The sequence below is a fragment of the Eptatretus burgeri genome, chromosome 10, assembly GCF_056783735.1.
Source record: "Eptatretus burgeri isolate ZD-2024b chromosome 10, Ebu_testis_v1, whole genome shotgun sequence".
NCBI lineage: Eukaryota > Metazoa > Chordata > Myxini > Myxiniformes > Myxinidae > Eptatretus > Eptatretus burgeri.
The window spans coordinates 92,448,533-92,475,296 of record NC_140970.1 but is presented as its reverse complement, the minus strand read 5'-3'; the positions used below and the strand labels follow the sequence as shown (position 1 = coordinate 92,475,296).

The 26,764-nt window shown below is 42.7% G+C and overlaps 1 protein-coding gene across 1 annotated transcript in view; it reads right to left on the bottom strand.

The window, feature by feature from the left end:
* Positions 1 to 26,764, bottom strand: part of LOC147019124 (uncharacterized) — a 223,369-nt gene that overhangs the window by 41,736 nt on the left and 154,869 nt on the right. Inside the window, exons 70-80 of the mRNA XM_085899932.1 lie at positions 26,161 to 26,409; positions 21,940 to 22,065; positions 19,262 to 19,339; positions 13,720 to 13,815; positions 13,074 to 13,169; positions 12,428 to 12,523; positions 12,073 to 12,168; positions 11,426 to 11,521; positions 11,081 to 11,176; positions 10,432 to 10,527; positions 7,290 to 7,463 (exon numbers count right to left, since the gene is read on the bottom strand). Coding sequence (XP_085756058.1) covers positions 7,290 to 7,463; positions 10,432 to 10,527; positions 11,081 to 11,176; positions 11,426 to 11,521; positions 12,073 to 12,168; positions 12,428 to 12,523; positions 13,074 to 13,169; positions 13,720 to 13,815; positions 19,262 to 19,339; positions 21,940 to 22,065; positions 26,161 to 26,409 — 1,299 coding nt within the window. The remainder of the gene's footprint in view (positions 1 to 7,289; positions 7,464 to 10,431; positions 10,528 to 11,080; positions 11,177 to 11,425; positions 11,522 to 12,072; positions 12,169 to 12,427; positions 12,524 to 13,073; positions 13,170 to 13,719; positions 13,816 to 19,261; positions 19,340 to 21,939; positions 22,066 to 26,160; positions 26,410 to 26,764) is intronic.

Sequence of the window (26,764 nt, the reverse complement as noted above, 5' to 3'; positions counted from 1 at the left end):
GATATATGCAAATTCTGGGATCAGGGGAGGTTCACGCCCACTTTTCCTCCGTCCAATTGGCGAGCGTGGCTCCGCCCCCGAGGACATCCTGATCCGGAAATTTGCATACTGTTTTCTCCTGCTGGCCTATAAAACGGCGAGCGCAAGGCGAACAGAAAAGAGTCAGTTTTTGGTTGGAAAGCAGAGTGTGGCAGCAGCAGAGTGTGGCAGCAGCAGAGTGTGGCAGAGAGTGGAGTCGGGTGGCGAAGGCATCGAGTTGGGTCCTGCAGTCGGCTGAGGAGAGTTGTGGGAAGAGGCCAAGGAGCTCGGGTCCGAGGCGAGAAGGACAGCGGTCGGCGACGAGGTCGCAGTGGGAGATCGCTCATCGCGGGACCCAAGCCAGCCAGCCATTCTCCCTCCCCCAGGGCATCAACAATTCCCCTTTTTCCCCGCACTGAGATAGTGCAACAAAGGGGGCCCCGTTCCCACCCCACTCCAAACGTCGTGCCAACGAAACCCGCAAAGGAACACGGAGTCGGGGCACAGCCACGCGGCCACATCTGCGGCTCGTCCGCCAACGCATCACGAGGACGCGGGTAGGACACACCCGGTCTCGCGGACCTGGCCGCTCCTTCAGGTCCCGCGCACATACTGGCCTACAGGCCTGTCTGCCCCCTTGTCTATGAGGGTGGCTTCTTTCCTTTGCTTTTGAGTAAATGTGTGTTGGCGCCGTGTCTTGTAAAGTAGAACTGTACAAGTGTTGCTGTGTGTACGCGTATTCGGTAGTAACTCTGCATCATTGTTTCTCTTGTTTTACTGCTATAGGTGTATTTTGACTGTTTGGCTGTATGTGTGTGCTTTCCGTGTGTCGCGTCATAAATGTGCATTGTGTGAACTGTTTTCCCGTTTCGCTTCGTCTTTTCTTTATTGACCCTCCATCCTGCTTCACGTAAAGGGTTCGTAGTGGGCTTAATATGCCCGATAATTGATCGGAACCGTCGAGGCCGACGATAACACCGCTCGGTTATCACTGTAGCACGGAACGGACCGCTTAAGTGGCCCGTGTCCGGAGTCGACCTGCGGCGAGGTGCGCTTGCCCGGTCGACCATTCGCGCAGGTACTTGGTAGATCGAATTTGGCGAGCGACCCTATCCTGCGTGGGTGGGCAATTGGCACGATCGTGGTGAGGTTAAACCCCCACCCGTGACTAGCTCCTGGCGTTGGTCCGAGAGGGTCACGACTGAATTGTCCGTTCCGGTGGGCGAATCGGCCGCCATTCGAGTCGAGCGGCCGATCGCACGCCGGCGGGTGCGAATTTGCAACAATATATATATATATATATATATATATATATATATATATATATATATATATATATATATATATTTTTTTTAATTGCATTCTCAGTCTCATGGCTTGCCAAAAACAGGTTGAAAATCCACCATAAGTGGTTGCAAGAAACTTCATGAAACAAATTTACTGCAGTGATGGACTTTGCACAGCGAGATCAACCATGACCTTTGGCACAAATAATACAACTTCATCATTTCTTCAGTGACAGCAATCGAAGGAAGGGCGGAAGAATGGGGCCAACTACCTGTTGTTTCATTCGAAGAACAAACATTAAATATCCCCAAAATGAGCTTCATGAAGGTGGCACTGTTACACATCAAAACCGTTTTCCCTCAAATTACCTCCGTCAAATATTTAAGTGATGGGACAGCTAGTCAATCTAAGAATTTCAAGAACTTGTTCAATTTGAAACGTCACTCGGCCTACTTTGCTGTTGATGCAGAATTGCACTTTTTTGCCAAAGAAAAGTTCACAAGATGGGATACATGCAGGTACAGTCAAGTTGACTACAATGAGAGCAAACCTGCAGATCGATAAAATCTCCCCACTTTCTCTGTCCACACCACTTATTTGACTGGCCTGAGCATCACGTGTCTCGCATAAAGTTGTTTTTTACTTCCAAAGACCTTCCACAATTGACTGTGGCACAGGGGCAGCATTTTGCAGCTGCACAGAAAGTATCAACCACAAAAAGCCACTCTTCATCTTTCAAGTGGAGCTGATGGCAGAATGTTCATTGTGTAAGAATATCCGAAGATAGCAAAGCATAAAACATGCACCCCAAGCACAGAATCTTGCTTCCACTGCACAGACATAACAGCCAAGGCATGATGTGGCTGCCATGGATAGTGAAGAATGGTACCTTGGCCTCATGAGTGAAACATCAGAGCAAGTCAAGAATGTCCACCTGAACTTCATGAAGAAGCTAAATGGTTGCACATCATTGTTCACATGGTCCCAAAGACTGGACGAGTGCAATATCCTGTTTCAGCATATTTTATGCAAAGTATAGATTCAAGTCACATCTGCCAGGCAGCAGTACAGACTGGAGCAAAAATACTTAGAGACAATTTTGGAATTGTTTTATGACTTTTTTGACAGAGTAAATGCATTTCATTGTGTGATCATATTGTTCGAGTGTTGGAAAACTTCATTCTCAATTACAAGAAGGTGACCAACATGGATTCATTCAACAGCACACCAGACTGTCCAATTCCAATCATGAATAATGTAACGCAGTTGAAAATTATCACTGATATTCAATCATTTTGATTCTGTGAATGTCTGATCATGGACTACGAAGTCAGCTTTTCTCTTGATTGCTCAAAATGAAAAGAAGCTCTGAAAGTGCAGCGATAAACTGTGATTCTGAACCTCAAGGAAGAGATTTTCACAATCTCCCTGAACATATCCTGTGGTGCAAAAGAGTCTTTCACAGAAGTTTCTAAAACAAGGTTTTTACACTCAGCATCGAAGGCTTTGCTCAAAAATTTTCATCATGCAAACAGAATGTTGTGAGACGAGAAGGTACAAACATAACCTCGGATACCTGGAATTTCTGGAAACGGAAAACTAACTTTGTTTTGAAACCGAATGCAGTCTCTTCAGCTTCGAGTACGAGTACAATCTGACGTGACTTGCATTGGTCAGACATTTTAAATCTAATTGTCAAATCCAGATATCAACTGGGCATACTCTTCCAAGCCAAATCATAAATGATCACATTCATGCTCCTATGATCCACATTACATTCATCGACTGGTGAGGGGAGAAAGACCTGAGCATGATTGGCATAACCCATCAAGTGGTCAGGACACAGCAAACCTGCTCTTCCGTCACTGCAGGCAGGCCATTGGAGTCTTGAGACTTTACTGCCTTTCATTTCTCCTTGCATCTTCTCACTTCTGTCTCTTCTCATCAACAGTTTGCATGTGTTAATCCAGCATCCTAAACTTCGATACTACTATAAGAGAGATATTGGTCTGTCTATCTGTCTGTGTCACCATTTTCTCAAAGATGACCAAATGGATCTTCGATAAACTTCCAGATGTTCATCACCAAGTGCTGGGGAGTGTCTCAGGCTGAAAAAACTTTTTTTGAAAAAAATGTTTGATATGTTTTTTTTAATCGCTCTATTGTACCTTATCCTTTATATATCTATATAAAAGCTGATATTAAATGGTTCCAGATTCCATTTATTAGTGCATGTCTGGAAGTGTTTGGCAGCCACAAAAATTTTAGGAAAAAAAACCAAATTTGACTTCTTCAAAATGCCAACACTTTTAGAAGAGCACCGGGCAATGCCGGGTACCCTTGTTAGTACTTGATAATTGCCAGATATACAAGCTTTCTGCCAATCTTGGTATAAATTTATTCACTCCTGTAGTTTTCTGCCCATCTATTCTCACTTAATCAATTTTCATTCTCATCTGTTCTCTCTTAATCACTGTGACATTTAATTTTTTTTTCCATGAGCGTCACTCATTCCATGAAAACGTATTCACTCAGACAATAAATAATATGATAAAGGGTCGACTCATTATGCTTTTTTTTTTGGATACATCATCAAGGCTCGTGGAAGAGCTCATACATTGAATGGGTCAGGACGTAACAGACAAAAACAGGCTGCAAAATACACATGCATGGGGTGGACAAAATGGATACAGACGGAAACTCCATTGAGGGAAAAGTGGAAAATTGGAAGGAGGAGAGAGGATGGATTTGGGTGGGGTTATCGAGGGTATAAAAGATCGTGGTTTAGAATTAGGTACAATCCGAGATGTTAAAAGAACAGCTGTCTTAAAGACCTGGAGGGAAGAATGAGATTGAAGAGGATGTGGAAGTTGATTCCACTGGTGGGAAAAAGAGGAACAAATGAGTGGAAGTGAGCAGTAATTCTGGATTTAGGTATTTTCATCAGAAGGGGGTAGATGGTGGACCCTGTGAGCCCTGCAGAGACCTGGGGTGGGGAAGGGGGAGGGGGTGGGGGGTGGGGGGGGACAAAGCATGGAAAGATCAGAGGGTGCAAGACCAGAAAGGAGATGGAAGCCAGAGACACCACTGGTCTGTCTGCGATGGTGAAGTGATGGACTCATCAACTCAACTTCATCACAGGATATTCCAATGATCTTGAATGCCGAAGTTTCCACAGCATCACGCTGAGCAAGATGTGAGGCAGCCCAAATGGGAGAGCAGTTCATATGAAATCATTCATTTTTTATGAAATCCTTCGATTCATATGAAATCTATCAAGCTGTGGATGAAAGCCTTGTAGGTGGACATGAGTTCAGGAGTGCCAAGGAAGGACTTTGTACAACGGAGGATGCCCAGTTGGCGGCTGGCTTTGGAGGACAACTTTGAAATATGGTTTGACCAAGAAAGATCATGGCTGAGAGTGAGACCAAAGAGTTTGAATGACAACTTGCTCAAGAGGATTTTTAAGAAAGTAGATTGGAGGGTTTGCCAGACGGTCCTTTCAGAGAGAGATAGTGAGAGTGTGAGATTTGTCAGGATTGAAAGACATATTCCAAGTGTTTGACCAGCTTGTGATTTTTTAATGTCTGAAGAGAGGGAAGACACTGCAGACTGCCTGTCTGAAGGATGAAGGATATCACAGCAGGTCTGAACAGAGGGAAGAGGCTGCAGACTGCCTGTCTGAAGGATGAGGGGTGTCACGGCAGTGTGAAGTCATCAGAAGATTGATAAAAAGGATTTTCCAGAGTTCGATACATCATTGATGAAGATTAAGAAAATGACTGGGCTCATAACACTGCCTTGGGGCACAACAGTCTTGACAGGGAGAGGAGATGAAAGGATTCCATTGATTGCCACACATTGGCTACACCAATAAAGGAAGTCAGGATGCCATGTGTGGAGTTGGCCTTGGATGCCATAGGCAGAGAGTTTGAAGAGTGAGGCAGGATGCCAGACTGCAACAAAAGCATGAGCTATATTCAGAGAGAAGGCCCTGATCTCATGTCTGACATTGAGGGCCTCCATCCATTGTTGAGTAGGTCGAAGCAGCATGTCCATGGTGAAGTGATCTGGTCTGAAACCAAATTTTTGATATGAGATGAGGTTGTTGGAGAAAATTAAGGATTTCATATGAACTGCAATGATGGATTCCAAGACCTTGATTGGAAGTAAGATCATAGCTGACTGAAGTTGAGGGGATCAGTTTTTGCTCCTTTTTATGTCGTGCATTGATGTTGGCTGTTTTCCAAGCAGATGGAAGATGACCTGTGGCAAATGACAGGGTGAAAAGGGCAGAGAGAGGATGTGCAAGAGCAACAGAGCAGGTTTTTTAGGACACACGAGCTGATGCCATCCGGGCCAGTGGCGGAGTTAGAGTCGAGGGTTGAAAGATCCTTCTCCACATTCTCAGGTGCAAAAGACACAGAATCCAGGAGAATTTGGATACAACAGGAAAGGATGGACACTGAGAGTGAGGGGTTGGGTGCACAATATTTTGAAGCAAACACAGAAATGAGGCAATCAGCCTTCTCACAAGTGGAGTCGGCTGTGGTTCCATTTTAAGAGAGGGAAGGGATGGAGGGGGAGCATACTCATTGACAGGCTTAACAAGGCACCACCAGGTTTTAGAGGAGGGAAACAAATTTGAAAGTTCATTCTTGAGGTTTAACAGATGTTGTTTTCTGGCTCTTCTGAGAGTGGACACACACTTGTTGTGGAGTTTTTAGAAAGCACCGAGATGATCTTCAGTCGGATTTGCCTTCCAGGAAGAGAAGGCAAGTTGTTTCAGAGCAACTGCCTCACCACAGGACTCGGTGTACCATGGGCGGGAAGAAGAGTAAGATAATTAAAGATGAGATGGGATGAATCTGTGCATCAGAGAGAGCAGGTTTCTATGGAAGAATTCCCAGGCTGAGTTAACATAGGTGATAGGAGATACGAGAGACCAGTCCTGAAGAAAGATGTAGATTGGCAGGGACTGCAAGCAGCCTTGAGTGAAATGGCAGACTCGCCAATTGTTGAGGCAGCTCTCTATCAACAGCCAGGGAGATGTTAATTTTCACAAGCACATGATGAGATCAACCAATTGGAGCAGAGCAAGAGTAGGAGACATTTGTGGGAAAGTTAGTCATCATGAAGTCGAGAAGGGAGGATTTACCATTGGGAGAAATCTGGGTTGGAAAGTTTACAGATTAAGTAAGTCTCATGGAGTCACAGAAGTCCTTTGCTGAAGTGCTATAGCTGGTGAGAGAGGTATGAATACCCAGCCAAGTTTCATGGTGACAATTGAAATTGCCACATAAGAGGAAAAGAGAGTTGGGATGAGTGGTTAGAAGTTTGTCCATGTTGTCTGACAGAGATGTAAATGGGGTCATCACTGTAAGGACAGAACAACACACAGATGAACAAGAGGTGGGAGCAGAGGGGAAGTTGAAGCCAGATGTACTCTTGGGGGTTGGGAGGTGTCAGGAAGGATTCTGTTAAACAGATGATATTTAGTTTATCTGCAGCAGCCTGGACTGAGAGATGTCAGGTTCAAGCAGAGAACTCGGACATTTGAGACCCACACAGTTTGAGATAAGGAAGAGGAATTAAATGGGGGGGAGGGGGGATAATTATTAGATGCATGATGTGGGGGGGGGGTTGAGTGTGTGGGGTGAGGTAGAAGGTTTGAGTGTGTGGGGTGTGGAGTAAGATTTGAATGTGATGGTGTAGGGGAAGGATACTCGAATTGTTTATTACCCCAGTAAGCTGGTACTCATTTTGCCAACCTCGGAAGGATGACAGGCTGAGTCAACCCACCTGATGTTATTTCAACGAAATTGACTGTGGCTCAAACTCAAGACCCGAAGACCATAAGCTAGCCACCTTAGCCGATAAACCAACACCAGGCTATGTTTGTCTTTTGCAAACCTTCATATTGCATTTCAATAAAGTGAAAAGAAAGGAGAAAACCTGACCGTGATCAAAGCCGATAACTTTACCTTTACTGGCTTCAGGAGAGAACGTATCTGCTCCCAGTTCACATCTGCTGCCCTTGTAGGCTGAACCACAATTGCAGGTGATGGTGCAGGTAGAATCACATGAGCAGGTTCCACCATTCTGGCAGGAGTTCATCAATGTGCAATTCTCTTGACACTTCTGCACATTACAATTCCCTGAAAATGGAAAATGAAAAGAAGTTGATTTTGGAGAAGCATCTTCGGATGAGAAATGACTCGCTGTTTGCCTTCATTCACAGTCTTAATATAATGCAAAGAAGTTTAAATTCTCGAAGTTGATGATAAATCTTAGAATGTTTGTGCATTGTCAACTAACTAGCCAATGCCCCGTGTAGCTGAATACGGGGTTTTGCAATCGTGTGTGTGTGTGTGCGCGTGTGCGTGTGTGCGCGTGTGCGCGTGTGCGCGTGTGCGCGTGTGCGCGTGTGCGCGTGTGCGTGTGTGTGTGTGTGTGTGTGTAAAAGGCCATAACTTATTATCAATTAATCTTTTATCATCAATTTTTCAACAATCCTTTATTATAAGAATGTGGAAAAGACGAATTAATAATTGGTTTAAAATGTCAAAGTGCAAATCAACAGTAAATATAAATTGGCCTCGTCGCCCATCTGTCGCGCGTCAGTGCAAGATGGCCGGAATCATAATCACATCCGTTTGTCTTTATTTTGTCCACTTGCATTTTGACATGCTTTCTAGTTTGCCATTTTGGCTTTTGTGATCAAATATTCAACAAACCTTGATTCTGAGAAGATAGAAAATACGAATGAATACATTATCCTTTTTTCTACCTGTTGTTTTCGTCAAGTTTAGGGGGTTTTTTTCGTTTATTTTTGTATACATTGTCGAAGGTCATATGAGAGCAAACACACAATGCACAACAAGGGGGGCAGGAGACAAGGGGGGCAGTAGAAGGAAGGACAAGACAGTGGGGAACAGACATGAGGAGATCTGTGGAAGAGAGAGGGATGGGTTGGAGAACACGGGGTATACAAGATGGACATTACAGGGACTTTCAGGAAGGAAAGCATGGAATTTGAAGGAGGTGGGTTTGGCGTGGAGTAACGGGGGTAGAAAAGATCGTGCCTTTAGATGGGGAAAGAGAAGAGGTGGTGGTGAACAGCTGTTTCGAAGGACTGGAGGGAAGAATGGGATTGAAGAGAGTGTGGGAGTTCATTCCAAAGGCTGAGAAAAAGAGGAATGAAAGAGTGAAAGTGAGCAGCAATTCGTGATTTCGGTAGTTTTACCAGAAAGGGGTTGTTGGCGGACCTTGAAGCAGTGTCTGATTTTGTGGATGAGGGAAAGGCAATGGACATAGTATATCTACGCCTGGTGTTGGCTTAATGGTTAGGGTGGTGGGCTTGGGATCATAGGAACCTGAGTTGAAATCCCTGTTAGCTGTTGAATTAATACCAGGTCGGGTTGACTCTGCCTGTCATCCTTCCAAGGTCGGCGGAATGAGTGCCAGCATGCTGGTATACTGTGTCGGAGTGGCGACCTATCCAGGATTGTGCCCAATAGCTAAGGAGACTGCTAAGGCAGCACTAATGCTCTGCACAGATTATGGTCCCAATGAATGGATGGATATTATTACATCATAACAGATACTTGCACCAAGTCTGTTTTAAATCCTTGAACCCAGATTCAAAACATTAAATCATTCTGGCTGCCAGGCCATGCGTCCAATCACGTTGAAATTTAAAGCATGTATTCCCCATGAATACTCGATCATAACTGTGAAATTTCACGTCAAAGAAAGAAGTGGTTCAAAAAAAATAGTTTTTTTAAACATTTATGTTGAATTGAGTATGGCTGCCAGACTATGTGACCTATTCATTATGCGTGAACACTGGTATCCCCAAGGTCCGGGGAACAAGTGGACAAAGTTTCCACTTGATCTGTCAAGCTGTTCTGGAGAAAATTTTTAAAGGTTTATTCTTCCAAAAAAATCATAGCTGCCAAACCATGTGACCTCTGATGTCAAAAGTAGAGAACTTTTGTTCCTCGTGAATAGGCAATTATTCCTGTAAAGTTTCGTCTCGATCTGTTCAGCGACTTCAGAGAAGATTTTTGAAGCTCTGATGTCAAAAGTAGAGAACTTTTGTTCCTCGTGAATAGGCAATTATTCCTGTAAAGTTTCGTCTCGATCTGTTCAGCGACTTCAGAGAAGATTTTTGAAGGCTTTTTATGTTAAAACAATATGGCTGACAAACCACGTGACCAATGACGTCATCAATTCCACCCACCCCCCCTCCCCCTACAAACCGGATAGAGTGTTCGACAAATGCAATTATGACGTCATAACGGAGCCACCGATGTCATTACGAAAAAAAAGTCACACTTGTTCCCCATGTGGAGAACTTGACATGTACCAAGTTTCACTTTTTTCCACGGCACTGTTTTGGAGATACAGAGGTCCAAAGTTTTTCCTTTTTTCCAACATGGCTGCCACACCACGTGACCTATGACGTCATAATTATCATTAAAATGGTTTGTATAAGTCACACCAATGGTGAAAATTTCATGCCAATCAGCTAAGCGGTTACAGAGATAACAGAGAAAATTAGCACGGATGGACGTACGTACCGACAACCCCAAAACATAATGCCACCGACTTTGTCAGTGGAGGCATAATTATAACTTTTGTGCAGGAGGATGCCATTTGGGCCATCATGCTTGTGCTGCATACCTACTCCCAACAACTCTAATATCTTGAATTACACAATTAACTCCAAGCAGAGATTTTGCCCAGAATACTGGCACACAATTGTCCACAATTTAAAAAATATCGTGTGGGAACTTTAAAATGAACAACCAAGATGCAAACAAAATGGGTGAAGGGTGGCATGCTCCGAGATGTCGAATACTTTGTTGGTACCGCTGATGTAAATGGTAATTTTTCATCGAGTCAAAATCTCTTGGGAATCAAACTCAACTAAAAATGTCAATCATGAGGATGCAACCAACTAATATGTCCTACATGCATTGAATAATTAATTGTTGGGTCAGTATAAATTGTGTTGGGTGAGTATACATTGTGAGTCGAAAGTATTGCAAACAGTAATATCAAGGAATATTTGATGTCTCTTTTCTGCTATTGCTTCAATGATACCAATCAATAATATACCTGTTGTTGGTTTTGACACAGTGGTTGTTATATCTGTGGGTGTAGAGGTCGTAGGAAAGAGGTGAGTTGTACTTGACCCTGACGAAGGTGTTGTATCTGTGGAAGTAAAATAATTAATTCCATACTGTGAAATATGAGCATGGATATTTTAGTAAAAGAAAGCTCTATGGATCACATGACTATTGCAAAGCACTGGTGTTTCTGTATTAAGCGCGCTGAAACAAATATTTTTTGTAGTGAGATAAGTGTTCCTTGTCCACAAATTATGTCTCCATTTCTCTTGATGCCTTCAAACAATATGGAAGTATGAAGTCTGTTGTAAAGCATTGGCTAAGGTCACATTATCACCATAAAAGAAATGCAAACAAAATGGGTGAAGGGTGGCATGCTCCGAAATGTTAAATACTTTGTTGGTACCGCTGATGTAAATGGTAATTTTTCATCGAGTCAAAATCAACTATTAATGTCAATCATGAGCATGCTACCAACTAATATGTCCTGCATACATTGAATAATTAATTGTTGGATGAGTATAAATTGTGTTGGGTGAGTATACATTGTGAGTCGACAATATTGCAAACCGTAATATCAAAGAATCTTTGACATCTCTTTTCTGTGATTGCTTCAATGATACCAATCAATAATCTACCTGTTCTTGGTTTTGACACAGTGGTTGTTTTATCTGTGGGTGTAGAGGTCGAAGGAAGGAGGTGAGTTGTACTTGACCCTGATGAAGGTGTTGTATCTGTGGAAGTAAAATAATTACTTCACTTATTATGTTTATAAAAATAAAAAAGTTTAAAATAATAATAATAACAATGTCAATCATGAGGATGCAACCAACTAATATGTCCTACATGCATTGAATAATTAATTGTTGGGTGAGTATAAATTGTGTTGGGTGAGTATACATTGTGAGTCGACAGTATTGCAAACAGTAATATTTGATGTCTCTTTTCTGCTATTGCTTCAATGATACCAATCAATAATATACCTGTTGTTGGTTTTGACACAGTGGTTGTTATATCTGTGGGTGTAGAGGTCGTAGGAAAGAGGTGAGTTGTACTTGACCCTGACGAAGGTGTTGTATCTGTGGAAGTAAAATAATTAATTCCATACTGTGAAATATGAGCATGAATATTTTAGTAAAAGAAAGCTCTATGGATCACATGACTATTGCAAAGCACTGGTGTTTCTGTATTAAGCGCGCTGAAACAAATATTTTTTGTAGTGAGATAAGTGTTCCTTGTCCACAAATTATGTCTCCATTTCTCTTGATGCCTTCAAACAATATGGAAGTATGAAGTCTGTTGTAAAGCATTGGCTAAGGTCACATTATCACCATAAAAGAAATGCAAACAAAATGGGTGAAGGGTGGCATGCTCCGAAATGTCAAATACTTTGTTGGTACCGCTGATGTAAATGGTAATTTTTCAGAGTCAAAATCAACTATTAATGTCAATCATGAGCATGCTACCAACTAATATGTCCTGCATACATTGAATAATTAATTGTTGGATGAGTATAAATTGTGTTGGGTGAGTATACATTGTGAGTCGACAATATTGCAAACCGTAATATCAAAGAATCTTTGACATCTCTTTTCTGTGATTGCTTCAATGATACCAATCAATAATCTACCTGTTGTTGGTTTTGACACAGTGGTTGTTATATCTGTGGGTGTAGATGTCGAAGGAAGGAGGTGAGTTGTACTTGACCCTGATGAAGGTGTTGTATCTGTGGAAGTAAAATAATTACTTCACTTATTATGTTTATAAAAATAAAAAAGTTTAAAATAATAATAATAACAATGTCAATCATGAGGATGCAACCAACTAATATGTCCTACATGCATTGAATAATTAATTGTTGGGTGAGTATAAATTGTGTTGGGTGAGTATACATTGTGAGTCGACAGTATTGCAAACAGTAATATCAAGGAATATTTGATGTCTCTTTTCTGCTATTGCTTCAATGATACCAATCAATAATATACCTGTTGTTGGTTTTGACACAGTGGTTGTTATATCTGTGGGTGTAGAGGTCGTAGGAAAGAGGTGAGTTGTACTTGACCCTGACGAAGGTGTTGTATCTGTGGAAGTAAAATAATTAATTCCATATTGTGAAATATGAGCATGGATATTTTAGTAAAAGAAAGCTCTATGGATCACATGACTATTGCAAAGCACTGGTGTTTCTGTATTAAGCACGCTGAAACAAATATTTTTTGGAGTGAGATAAGTGTTCCTTGTCCACAAATTATGTATCCATTTCTCTTGATGCCTTCAAACAATATGGAAGTATGAAGTCTGTTGTGAAGCATTGGCTAAGGTCACTTCTTCACCATATACGGAATGCAAACAAAATGGGTGAAGGGTGGCATGCTCCGAGATGTCGAATACTTTGTTGGTTCCACTGATGTAAATGGTAATTTTTCAGAGTCAAAATCTCTTGGGAATCCAACTCAACTAAAAATGTCAATCATGAGCATGCTCCCAACTAATATGTCCTACATGCATTGAATAATTAATTGTCGGGTGAGTATAAACATTGTGAGTCTTCAGTATTGCAAACAGTAATATCAAGGAATATTTGATATCTCTTTTCTGCTATTGCTTCAATGATTCCAATCAATAATCTACCTGTTGTTGGTTTTGACACAGTGGTTGTTATATCTGTGGGTGTTGAGGTCGTTGGAAAGAGGTGAGTTGTACTTGACCCTGACGAAGGTGTTGTATCTGTGGAAGTAAAATAATTAATTCCATATTGTGAAATATGAGCATGGATATTTTGGTAAAAGAAAGCTCTATGGATCACATGACTATTGCAAAGCACTGGTGTTTCTGTATTAAGCACGCTGAAACAAATATTTTTTGGAGTGAGATAAGTGTTCCTTGTCCACAAATTATGTATCCATTTCTCTTGATGCCTTCAAACAATATGGAAGTATGAAGTCTGTTGTGAAGCATTGGCTAAGGTCACTTCTTCACCATATACGGAATGCAAACAAAATGGGTGAAGGGTGGCATGCTCCGAGATGTCGAATACTTTGTTGGTTCCACTGATGTAAATGGTAATTTTTCAGAGTCAAAATCTCTTGGGAATCCAACTCAACTAAAAATGTCAATCATGAGCATGCTACCAACTAATATGTCCTACATGCATTGAATAATTAATTGTCGGGTGAGTATAAACATTGTGAGTCTTCAGTATTGCAAACAGTAATATCAAGGAATATTTGATATCTCTTTTCTGCTATTGCTTCAATGATTCCAATCAATAATCTACCTGTTGTTGGTTTTGACACAGTGGTTGTTATATCTGTGGGTGTTGAGGTCGTTGGAAAGAGGTGAGTTGTACTTGACCCTGACGAAGGTGTTGTATCTGTGGAAGTAAAATAATTAATTCCATATTGTGAAATATGAGCATGGATATTTTGGTAAAAGAAAGCTCTATGTATCACACGACTATTGCAAAGCACTGGTGTTTCTATATTAAGCACGCTGAAACAAATATTTTTCGTATTGAGATGTGTTCTTTGTCCACAAATAATGTACTCATTTCTCTTGATGCTTTTAAACAATATGGAAGTATGAAGTCTGTTGTGAAGCATGGGCTAAGGTCACTTTATCACCATATAAGGAATGCAAACAAAATGGGTGAAGGGTGGCATGCTCTGAGATGTCGAATACTTTGTTGGTACTGCTGATGTAAATGGTAATTTTTCATCGAGTCAAAATCTTTTGGGAATCCAACTCAACGAAGAATGTCAATCATGAGCATGCTACCAACTAATATGTCCTACACGCATTGAATAATTAATTGTCCGGTGAGTATAAACATTGTGAGTCCACAGTGTTGCAAACCGTAATATCAAGGAATATTTGATATCTCTTTTCTGCTATTGCCTCAATGATATCAATCAATAATATAGCTGTTGTTGGTTTTGACACAGTGGTTGTTATATCTGTGGGTATAGAGGTCATAGGAAAGAGGTGAGTTGTACTTGACCCTGACAAAGTTGTTGTTGTATAAGTTTAAGACCCTGATGTTTTCGTCAAGTTTAGGGAGGTTTTCTGTTTGTTTTTGTATACATTGTCGAGGGTCATATGAGAGCTAACACACAACGCACAACAAGGGGGGCAGGAGACAAGAGGGGCAGGAGAGGGTAGGACAAGACAGTGGGGAACAGAGTCATTAGGAGATCTGTGGAAGAGAGAAGGATGTGGCGGGGAACATGGGGTATACAAGATGGACCTTACAGGGACTTTCAGGAAGGAAAGCACGGAATTTCAAGGAAGTGGGTTTGGCGTGGATTAACGGGGGTAAAAAAGATCGTGCCTTTGGATGGGGAAGGAAAGGAGGTGGTGGTGAACAGCTGTTTTGAAGGACGAGAGGGAAGAATGGGATTGAAGAGAGTGTGGGAGTTCATTCCAAAGGCGGAGAAAAAGAGGAATGAAAGAGTGAAGGTGAGCAGCGATTCGTGATTTTGGTAGTTTTACCAGAAGGGGGTTGTTGGCGGACCTTGAGCACCTTGCGGAAATATGGGGGGATATATCGCAGACAGAGTTTAAAAAAATCATAATAATAATGTCAATCATGAGGATGCTTCCAACTAATATGTCCTACATGCATTGAATAATTAATTGCGGACAACAAAACGAATTTCCATACCGGATCGGTCGAAGCCCGGGTTACCAACGACCGCCACCGGTACCGGTGGTCAGCAGGGTACCAGTGGAAATTGTGCTACTGCTGGGCGAAGGAGGAGAAGGAGACGGGGAAGGCGAGTCCGGAGGCAGTGGGAGAGGGGGAAGGGTAGAAGTGTGGAGGTGAGAGTTGGAACTCTGAATGTTGGGACGATGACTGGCAAAGGGCGAGAGTTGGCTGATATGATGGAGAGAAGAAAGGTGGACATACTGTGTGTACAAGAGACCAAGTGGATGGGGAGTAAGGCTCGGAGCATTGGAGGTGGTTTCAAACTGTTCTACCATGGTGTGGATGGGAGGAGAAATGGTGTCGGGATAATCCTGAAGGAAGATTATGTCAAGAGGGTATTGGAGGTGAGGAGAGTGTCTGACCAAGTGATGAGTGTGAAGTTGGAAATTGAAGGGGTGATGATGAATGTCATCAGTGCATATGCCCCACATATGGGGTGTGAGATGGAGTATAAAGAAGATTTCTGGAGTGAGTTAGATGAAGTGGTGGAGAGTGTATCCAAGGATGAAAGAGTGGTGATTGGAGCAGATTTCAATGGGCATGTTGGGGAAGGGAATAAAGAGGATGAGGAGGTGATGGGGAGGTACGGTCTCAACAAGAGAAATGTGGAAGGGCAAATGGTGGTAGAGTTTGCAAAAAGAATAGAAATGGCAGTGGTAAACACGTATTTCAAGAAGAAGGAGGAACACAGGGTGACATACAAGAGTGGAGGAAAGTGCACGCAGGTGGATTACATCTTAAGTAGGAGATGCAACCTGAAAGAGATTAGTGACTGTAAGGTTGTGGCAGGGGAGAGTGTAGCTCGACAGCATCGATTGGTGGTCTGTAGGATGACTTTAGAGGTGAGGTTGAGGAAGAGAGTGAGGGCTGAACCAAGGACCAGATGGTGGAAGCTGAAGGAGGAAGACTGTTGCGCGAAATTTAGGGAGGAGGTGAGACAGGCGTTGGATGGTGGTAAAGATGGGTGGGATGATTGGGCAACGACAGCAGAATTTGTGAGGGAGATAGCTAGGAAGGTACTTGGTGTGACATGTGGACAGAGGAAGGAAGATAAGGAGACTTGGTGGTGGAATGAGGAAGTACAGGAAAGTATAAGGAAGAAGGGGTTGGCGAAAAAGAAGTGGGATAGTCAAAGAGATGAAGAAAGTAGGCAGGAGTACAAGGGGTGGTGGCGAAAGGCAAAAAGAGAGGTGGCAAAGACAAAGGAAAAGGCATATGACGAGCTGTATGAGAAGTTGGATACAAAAGAAGGGGAAAAGGATTTATACCGATTGGCAAGACAGAGGGCCCAAGCTGGGAAGGATGTGCTGCAGGTTAGGGTGATAAAGGACGCAAATGGGAATGTGCTGACGAGCAAGGAGAGTGTGTTGAGAAGGTGGATGGAGTACTTTGAGGAGCTGATGAATGAAGAAAATGAGAGAGAGAGAGAAGGTTGGAAGAGGTGGAGATAGTGAATCTGGAAGTGGGATGGATCAGTAAGGATGGAGTGAGGACTGTTATGAAGAAGATGAAAAGTGGAAAGGTGGTTGGCCCAGATGACATACCAGTGGAGGCATGGAAGTGCTTCGGATAGATGGCAGTGGGGTTGTTAACCAGATTGTTTAATAAAGTCTTGGAAAGTGAGTGGATGCCGGAGGAGTGGAGATTAAGTGTACTGGTTCCGATTTTCAAGAATAAGGGTGATGTGCAGAGCTGTGGTAATTACAGAGGGATAAAGTTGTTAAGCCACACCATGAAGTTGTGGGAAAGAGTAGTGGAAGCTCGGTTGAGAGGAGAGGTGATGATCTGTGAGCAGCAATATGGGTTTATGCCAGGAAAGAGCACCACTGATGCGATGTTTGCTTTGAGAATGTTGATGGAGAAGTATAGGGAATGCCAGAAGGAGTTACATTGTGTGTTTGTGGATTTAGAGAAAGCTTATGATAGGGTGCCAAGAGAGGAGTTGTGGTATTGTATGAGGAAGTCGGGAGCGGTGGAGAAGTATGTGAGGATCGTGCAGGATATGTATGAGGACAGTGTGACAGCGGTGAGGTGTGCGGTCGGAATGACGGACCGGTTTAAGGTAAAAGTGGGATTGCACCAAGGATCGACTCTGAGCCCTTTCCTGTTTGCAATGGTGATGGACAAGTTGATGGACGAGATCAGACTGGAGTCCCCATGGACTATGATGTTCGCGGATGACATCATGATCTGTAGGGAGAGTAGGGAGCAGGCTGAGGCGAGCCTCGAGAGGAGGAGGTACGAGAAGGGGAATGATAGTCAATCGGAGTAAGACGGAGTACATGTGCGTAAATGGGAGGGAGGGTGGTGGTATGGTGCGGTTGCAAGGAGTTGAGGTGGGGAAGGTGGATTGGTTTAAATACTTGGGATCAACTGTCCAAAGTAATGGAGAGTGTGGGAGAGAAGTGAAAAAGAGAGTGCAGGCAGGATGGAGTAGGTGGAGAAGAGTTGCAGGAGTGATTTGTGACAGAAGGGTATCTGCAAGAGTGAAGGGGAAAGTATATAAGACGGTAGTGAGACCAGCTGTGTTGTATGGTTTGGAGGCGGTGGCACTAACAAAAAGACAGGAAGCGGAACTGGAGGTGGCAGAGTGAAAGATACTGCGATTCTCGTTGGGAGTGACGAGGATGGACAGGGTAAGAAATGAGTATATTAGAGGGACAGCGCAGGTCGGACGGTTTGGAGACAAAGTGAGAGAGGCGAGATTGAGATGGTTCGGACATGTGCACAGGAGGGAAACGGAGTATATCGGGAGAAGGATGTTGAAGATGGAGCCGCCAGGCAGGAGGAGAAGAAGAAGGCCAAAGAAGAGGTTCATGGATGCGGTGAGGGTGGACATGCGGGTGGTTGGAGTGTCAATGGAAGATGTGGAGGATAGAGCGAAATGGAGACGGTTGATCCGCTGTGGCGACCCCTTACGGGAGCAAGCCGAAAGAGGAAGAAGAAGAAGATATCGCAGACAGAGTGGGGGGGGGGTGAGACTGGAGAGGAGATGGAAAAAGACAGAAAGACCACCGACCTGCCTGCTGTGAGAGAGTGAGAGACCCAAAGACTCAGCCTCATTGCGGTAGATACCAATAATCCTAAATGCCTTGGTTTCCACAGCGTGAAGCCAAGAAAGGTGAGAGGCAGGAGATCCAGCCAAGAGGGGAGAGCAGTACTCCATCAGGTTGCGGACGAAAGCTTTGTACATGGTCAGGAGCTCAGGTGGGCCGAGGAAGGAGTTTACACAATGGAGGATTCCCAATCGGTTACTGGCTTTGGAGGCCAGGTTGGAAATGTGGCTTTCCCAGGAAAGATCATGGCAGATAGTGAGACCCAGAAGCTTGAATGAAAGGACTTCTTCCAGAGGATTGTTGAGAAAGTAGATGGGGGGGGGGGGGTCCAAACAGTCCATTCAGAGAGACATCGTGAGAGTGTGACATTTGTCCGGATTGAAAGACATGTTCCACTTGTTGGACCAGTTTGTGATTTTACCCAGATCTGCAGAGAACGAAGAAGCTGCTGCTTGCCAGTCTGAGGGATGACAGAGCGTACGGCAGAGGATGGAGAACATCACCAAAGAGATAAAAAGGATTTTCCAGAGTCGGAGAGATCATTGATGAAAACAGAAAAAGAACAGGGTCCAGACTGCTGCTTTGAGGAACACCAGCCTGGACAGGAAGAGCGGATGAGAGAACTCCATTTCGGGCCACACGTTGTCTGCGACAGGAGAGGAAGTCTGCGAGCCATGCATGAAGATGGCCTTGGGTACCTTCGGAAGAGAGTTTGGTGAGCAATGCAGTCTGCCAGACCGTGTAAGACTGTGTAGTTTGAGTACAAGGAGAAGCAGCTGAAAAGTTTGCAAAACAAACAATTTCACATTTTTCAGACAAAATACAATTGATTTTATTTCTGTGGCTTTTGAAATTTTATTTTGAAACCTAATGGCAGGTTTCTCCAATATAATAAATTTCTTTTGCATAAAGTAGATAATTGATGAAGTGAAATATAAGATCATTGAAGAACACAAACCTTGTTCATTTTTACAGAAAAAAAATATTCAGCTTTTTAAATTGGAAATCCGATTTTTAACGTTCTATATCTGCTTTAAAAAAAAACGCAGCAATACCTGCGGAGGTTGGCACCACAAAGCCACTTGTTGCGGAAGTTCCAGGAGTCGCTGAAGTTGCCACTGAAACCGTGGTCTCTGTAAGTTAAACGCAAACTTTTTACTTGCTTGTTAATGCAAGAGAGGTATATTTTCAACCAGTATAACAATAACAGAGTGCACCTGAACTATCACTGTTCCAGTAATTTCTCCTGTAATCATGAAAGATAAAAACCACAAAAGGGAAGTTTTCAAGAGCAGCATCTTAAGTTTAAGTCTTGGACACATGTTTTTGGCTACAGGTGTAATCATCATGAATAAAATCTGCACAAGATGCAAATCTGACTCGGCAAGGCTTTAAATAGAGCCCTTATTTGCAAGCCAAAAACCCATCTGTCTGTTCTGAAAATAACAATGCCACACTGTTTACAAAATGTTGATGTTCAGTGATGACTCATCCCATTTGTTTTATAAAAATCTGATCAATGATTAGTACACCCGTAACCCTGCAAACACTCTATCCCCGAACCACCACTCTCCTACTTGTATGCACCATGTATGACCCGTCCGAAAACCTCCTCTCCCAGACTTCACGTGTATTGTGCACATCACAAACAGATGACCCATTTTACAGATCACATCACGTATCAAGTTCATAAATCAGTGCTGGAAGAACAGCCAATTTAACACATATGAAATGCACCTCCTCCACACCCCACCACCTCTACACTGCCCATCCAGACACAATATCACATTGGATTAATCAAATCTCAATTTATTCACTCATTCTCAGTCAGATTGAATCGTGTGATGTTTAAATTCAGAGGACCCGAGCTATTGGGTATCAGATCCCAATGTTATATTATTAAAATAGTTCCTCCCCAGGTCGAAAAACCAGTAAAGACCAGTAGCTTACTGGTCAACTGGTACCAGTTGAAAACCAGTAGCCAACTGGTACCAGTAAAGCCAGTTGGTTTCTTACTGGTTTTAATATGGAAAATGGAATAGAGTGATATATTACCAGTTGAAATACAATTGTATTTAACTAACTGGTATCAACTGGGAGACCAGTACATTGTAACTGGTATCAACTGGGACCAGTACATTGTAACTGGTATCAACTGGGAGACCAGTACATTGCAACTGGTATCAACTGGGACCAGTACATTGCAACTGGTATCAACTGGAACCAGTGAGACTTTAACTGGTACAAATATGAGCTACTGGTTTTTTCAACTGGGAAATTGGAATTCTGACTGAATTTAACTGGTACCAGTTGAAACCAATAGAGACCAGTTAAAGACCAATTAGAACCAATAGAGACCAGTTGAAAATGTGTACTGGTTTTAACTGGTTTTTCGACCTGGGTCCCACAGCTTTATTGGGTAAGCCAAATAACGATTTCAATTCCAGTAACAACATGCTGCCTGTTTGTGACAACAATCACCTTGTCAATCACAGATAAGAACCACAAAGTTTACAAAGCTATGTGAGGTAAACATTGGTTTTGGTTAATATACCACCAACACAGTTAAGGCTGTTTTTCTTCTACCAGCCCTCAGCAAAGGTAACAGGAACGAGCAATCAGAGATTGCAGACCCTCGCCAAGACTTATTTTGTGTGGCAAATAAATGGAAGGATGTACTAAATGAAAGGTCGTTCATTGCATACGAAAGGTCTAAATGGTCAAGTTGTGAATGTGTAAAGGTCAAATGTCTGAAAAGTTGTAAAGGTCAAATGGTCTGAAGGTGTAAACAATGAAGGGTGGAAAGGCCTTAAAAGATCAAATGGGGTCTTCAGGGTCTGACATCTCAAAAGGGTCTAAAGATCAAAGGGGTCTGCAGGGTATTAAAAGGTCTAAAAGGTGTGAAGGTGTCAAGGGTACAAAGGAGTCGAAGGGTATTCAGGGTTTTGAAGGGTCTCAGATGTCTAAGGGTTCTCAATTGTGTCATGGGATTTATGGTGTCTCAGGGGTCAAAGGCATCTACAGGGCCTTAGAGTTCTAGGTAATCTTCGGGGTTGTAAGGGTCTTAGGGGTTGAAAAGGTCTTTGAGGTTGAAAAGGGTTTTTAGGGGTCTAAAGGGTCTTAAAGGGTGTTATGATTCTAAAGGGTCTTATGGGTCATCAGAATATTCAGGGTCTAAAGGGTCCTTAAGTGTTCAAGGGGGTCAAAAGAGTCTTCAGTGGTCTTACGGGTCTCAAAGGGCGTGAGGGTTCTCAAGGTTCTAAAGGGTCTTAAAGGGTGTTAAGTTTCTCAAGTGTCTTTGGGTCTTTGGGTTTGAAAGGGTCTTAGAGGTCTTAAAGGGTCTCAAAGGATGTTAGGGTTCTGATGGGTCTTTGCAGTCTCAAAGGGTCTTAGGGTTAGAAAGGCTCAAAAGGGTTTTAGTGGTCTTTGGGGGTCTTAGGGGTCTTGTTGATTTTTAGGAGTCTTAATGGGTCTGAGGGTTGTAAAATATAGAAAGGGTCTTTGGGGTCTTGAAAGGTTTTAGGGTTCTAAAGGGTCGAATGTAATTAATACACCTACTCAAGTTCTGTGTGGAGAAACAGACAAACAGAGAGAAAGACAGACAAACAAACGGACCCAAATGTCATATACCCTCTCCTCCGGAGAGGGTAATTAAGCAATCCCTGAGTTCTATATTTAAATATGATTTTGTGAAACACATGTGTGTGGGATTGAACAGGAATTTATTCCTCACCCACACAGCTGCTGTTGATTCGGTCATTCCCATTTTCACAGTCACATTGGTACAGGCCGATGGTGTTTGTGCAAATTTCGTTCTTCCCTCTGCAGTTTGAGGTTCCAAGTTTGCATTCATCGATGTCTGTGAGACGGGAACAGATTAGTGAAACATTGTTATTAACCATTTGTTTAATTTTTTACTATTGGACAAAATAGTCAACTTACATTTTTCACAAATACATCCTCCTTGTGATTTGTTAAGTTTTTCGTTAATATCTGTTTCTACCTGAAGTTTCATATCCTTCAAGTCTGATCTGGAAACAAGTTTAAGTACAATTTCTCACAAACACACAATATGCTCCTTTTACCTTTTTATCTCACTTTTATAAGAGCCTCATTCTTCATTAGAAAACATTTAATCCATCAGTTTTATTCTTCGTCATTTTGTCCATGACGATATCAGGCATGAAATGTGTCATTCTTATTTTTGGACGAGGTGTAAATGTGGAACTTTTTTTGATATGGCAAGCTAAATAGTACAATTGAGAGAGGGGTGCCGAGTTAAGAATGTAATGGAAAACAAGGAGCTGATGATACTCTAGGTCCATCACCTTTTGGCCGGTACGAGGAATAGATCTGTGTAATAAGAAAACTAAATCTTGAACGTTTTTTGAAATATCGTGTATACAAGCCGAGGTACTGAGATGGTTGCCATGGCAACAGAACTCAACCAATCCCCACCATTATCCAATTAGGTTGAGATAATATTTGAGAGGAATAGATCAGTCGGTCGGTCAGATGGACGGAGCTCATTTTATAATGCCCCCCGTCTCCAACCTTGTCAGAGGGGCAGGGCCAAAAACCAGAAGAAAGGCATGGGTGTTGGAATGGAGGTGAAGAAAAAGGTAAAAGGGGTTGTGATGACAGAGGAGAAAGGGGGATGGAGTGAAGTGGGGAAAGAGATTTAAGATTCTGCTATATTAATTTTGTTTCGTGAACACCAATATTTGAAAAAGAAATTCCCAAACTTCTGCTTTCTTTACAAAGTATATGCAGTAGTTACTTTCAGATGTGGTTACTTGCGTGCTTGTGAACCAACAGGGTGGCACAGAATTAGTGCACTTGCCTTTTGCCTCATTCTTCACTCAATGATAACCTGTCAGATTGGTGCTTTGCGAGCAAGAATATTGCATCAAAAAGTGTGCCGTCTCTCAAATGACCATGAGTTATTGGTTGTGGGCTCATCTTCCAGCATTGACTTCTGGCTGATGTTAAAAATCCCATGGTGTCTTTAAAACGAGTTGGTGAACAACGCTGATATGCTGGCCAAATTACAAATTCCTGCCCTAACTAACTCGACAAAGTGAAATCCCCAAGTTGGAGCTCGAGCACCCTTTCAACCAATGTGTAACAAAATGTTCCATATTCAGAGCTTGACTTGCTGGAAGTAAGCAGCATCTCTTGTTTGTTATATTTAATAGAAATGGCCTTTAGTTTTTTTTTTAATATACATGCTCTTGGATCGGAGAAGAGCTATGACAGAATAAAATCAGGAAACAACACAACAAAGAGAACAGCAGGAGAAAGGGGAAACACCAACAGCAGAGGGGAGGGAGAAAGTAGATGGAAAGAACAAGCAAGGGATGCAGGTAACGACGATGGGTATGGGAGAACGCAAAGGGTGGACAATATGGATACATCAGCAAAGTTTTGGGAGGGGTGCAGGTTGGGTTAACTGGTGCAGAAAACATCATAGTTTTGCCTATGGGAAGACTTGAGGGGGTGGTGAACACTAAACAGTGATCATGAAGACCTGGAGGGAAGAATAAGATTGAAGAGAGTATGGATGGTGTTCCACAAGCGGGGAAAAGGGCGAATAAATGAGTGGAAGTGAGCAGTGATTCTGTATTTAGGCAATTTCACTCGAAGGTGGTTGCTGGTGGACCATGTGCATCTTGCAGATACCTGTCAGAGGCCGGGGGGGGGTGAGAGGGGGAGAAGGCATGGAGATAGCAGCGGGTGCAAGTCCATAAATGAGGCGGAAGAAGCCAGGGAGGCCACCGACCTGTCGTCGATAGTGAAGTGAAAGGCCCAAAGACTCAGCTTCATTGCGAGAGATTGCAATGACACTGAAGGGCTATATTTCCACAGCATCAAGCTGAGCAAAATGTGAGGCAGGGGAGCCAGCCCAGAGGGGAGAGCAGTACTCCATTGACCTGCAGATGAAAGCCTTGTCAGTGGATAGGAGTTCAAGTGTGCCAAGAAAGGACTTTGCACGATGGAGGATGCCAAGTTGGCATATGGCTGTGGAGGCTTTTCGTTGATGCATCGTCAATTTCTAATTATCAATTTAGCTAGTTTGCATTGAGGAGGAAACCCACCAACTTGCACCCTTTGTTTAATTTCAAGATAAAAAAAAGGTGAGATAATATCAAAGCCTATTGCTGTACTGTATTGTTCTGCAATGCAATCAACATGAGTCACATCCTCCATGCTTCACATTGTTGCTACATTTTGGATCTGCTTCAAAGTTAAAAAAAAAAACGTTTATTTTTGCAATCAAGCGTAGTGATGTAATCTGTCGCCCATGTGTCCGACCTTATGGAATGTTAATCCACCAGCATAAATAATGTTGTGGAAATGATTCCGAGGGGTTAATATATGCTTAATATAGCATAGTTATTTCCATATTGAATTTGTAGTGGAATTGTTGAAGTAATTAAATGTCATTTGGATATGCGTCAACAATTTTTATCATGAGAAATGTCAGACGCATCCTATTGAGTGTGTGTGTCTAAAATCCCTCATTCCTGCAAGCCTATATTTGATGTTTTAGTCCACTGATCTGTCAAAATATAATGTCCATCTTGCATAATACCTGTGTTCCCCGCCCCATACCTCTCCCTTCCACTGATCTCTTAATGGCTCTGTTCCCCACTGTTTTGTCCTTCCCACTCCTGCCACTCTTGTTTCATGCCCCCCACCCCTTGCTGGGCATTGTGTGTTACCTCTCATACGAGCCTCAAAAATGTAAAATAAATAAATAAATAAATAAAAGTTCCATTTTTGCACTGCAGGAGTCCACTTGCACAAGTTTCGACAGCAACAAGTAATATTGCAGTTGCATCGACCAGCCTTGTTGCAAGAAACTGTGACTCAACAGTGGTTCAAGCCGGTCGGGGCTTGAACTAGTGGTGGAGGTAAGAGGCGGGGTGTAAATTGTCATCAGTGACGTCGGTGTGGCCGGCAATGAAGGTGGGTCTTCAAAGAATCGATAGCCAGACCCCGGAACCACCAAGCCAAGGCTGTGCTCTGAAGGGAGCGGAAAGTAGAGAATAGCAAAGCCCTGTCCTGTCAACATCACACCCGCTCGATCGGGCCCTGGCCCTCACCTCTTACAGCCTGCTGGGACTATATTGTGGATGTACCAGGTGTTTGCTGTATAAGCTACTTAACAAGTTTATCTCCCCAACTCTGCTGTCTTTTGACTTGCCCCCATCTTCTATCGTGTCTCTGAGGCTTAAGGAATACGTTAATTAAGGATCTGTCATTTGTCGCTTGATTTGTTTATGGGTGCGAGTATCAGTCATGGGCTATGGAGAATCATTGACTGTGTTTGCTTCTTGTATATTGTGCTTATTTTCAATAGATGTTTAACCTGACTTGGTCTTCGGGTGGATTATGTTTGCTCATGACGGCTCGATTCTGTTTGGCTAATTGATTGATTAGATAAGATCATATCACGTGACTCAGTTGCTCAGCCAAAGATTAAGATCTGTCACGTGACTGCCTTTCGGCACTAGCTCGTATCAGGGACTGCCATCTGCATGGTAATGTGGCTCTGGACATGGAATATAGCAGGAGGTCTGAGATAAGGGACTGTCGTGTTCAATTTGACATAAATCACTGGATTCGAACTGGGCAACTGTGCGGTCTGGTAACTACAACATGTTTAACTCTTCTTGCCATTTGGCTCTGTGATCAGGAGTGTGCCACCCGTAAGGAGCATGATTTCAAATGCATCATCCAAATGGGCACAGTTTAACCCTCCCAATGCCCCATGGACTGTCACGACCATTAATCACAAAACAACAAATAAAGTAAAGATTCCCTTAAATAACAGGCATGATTATGAAGTATTCGGAGCAGCAGTGTTGTGAGATCCCATGGGATTTTTAGTTACCGATAATTGCACACAGAAAGCACCTCTTCTGAATAACTTTGCGAAAAACCTTACCTTCACATTTTCCTGCAGCATTGATTTCATATCCAGTGCGACATTCACACAGGTAATTTCCAATTCCATTTACACACAACGTGGTGTTCGGATCACAATCGTTGATGCCTTTTTCACATTCATCAACATCGACGCAAACCAATCCATTGCCAGTAAATCCTCCCTTGCAGGTACAGTTATGGCCACCATCCGTATTGGAACAGGTTGCATTGGAATGACAATCATTGTTCCCTTTGCATTCATCCACATCTGTGTAACATGAAAGGAAATTTTTCAAAATAATAGCAGTCCATTTTAATGTCACGGAATTCAGTTATGTGAACATGAAAGATACAGAATTTCCTTGTGACATTTTAAATGAACAACCAGGATTTTCAATGCATGGTAAACTAGCAAGCCACACTTCGAGGCCGCAACATTGCCAGATATGCCTCCGCCCAAAGTATTACACAATTATACATACTTTTACCAAGTTTGATTTCAATCCCTGAACCCAGATTCAGCATGCGTCCGATTGGGTTGAAATTTAAAACACATGTTGCCCATGATTATTAGATCATAATTGTGAAGTTTCATGTCAATTGATGAAGCAGTTCAAGAGAAA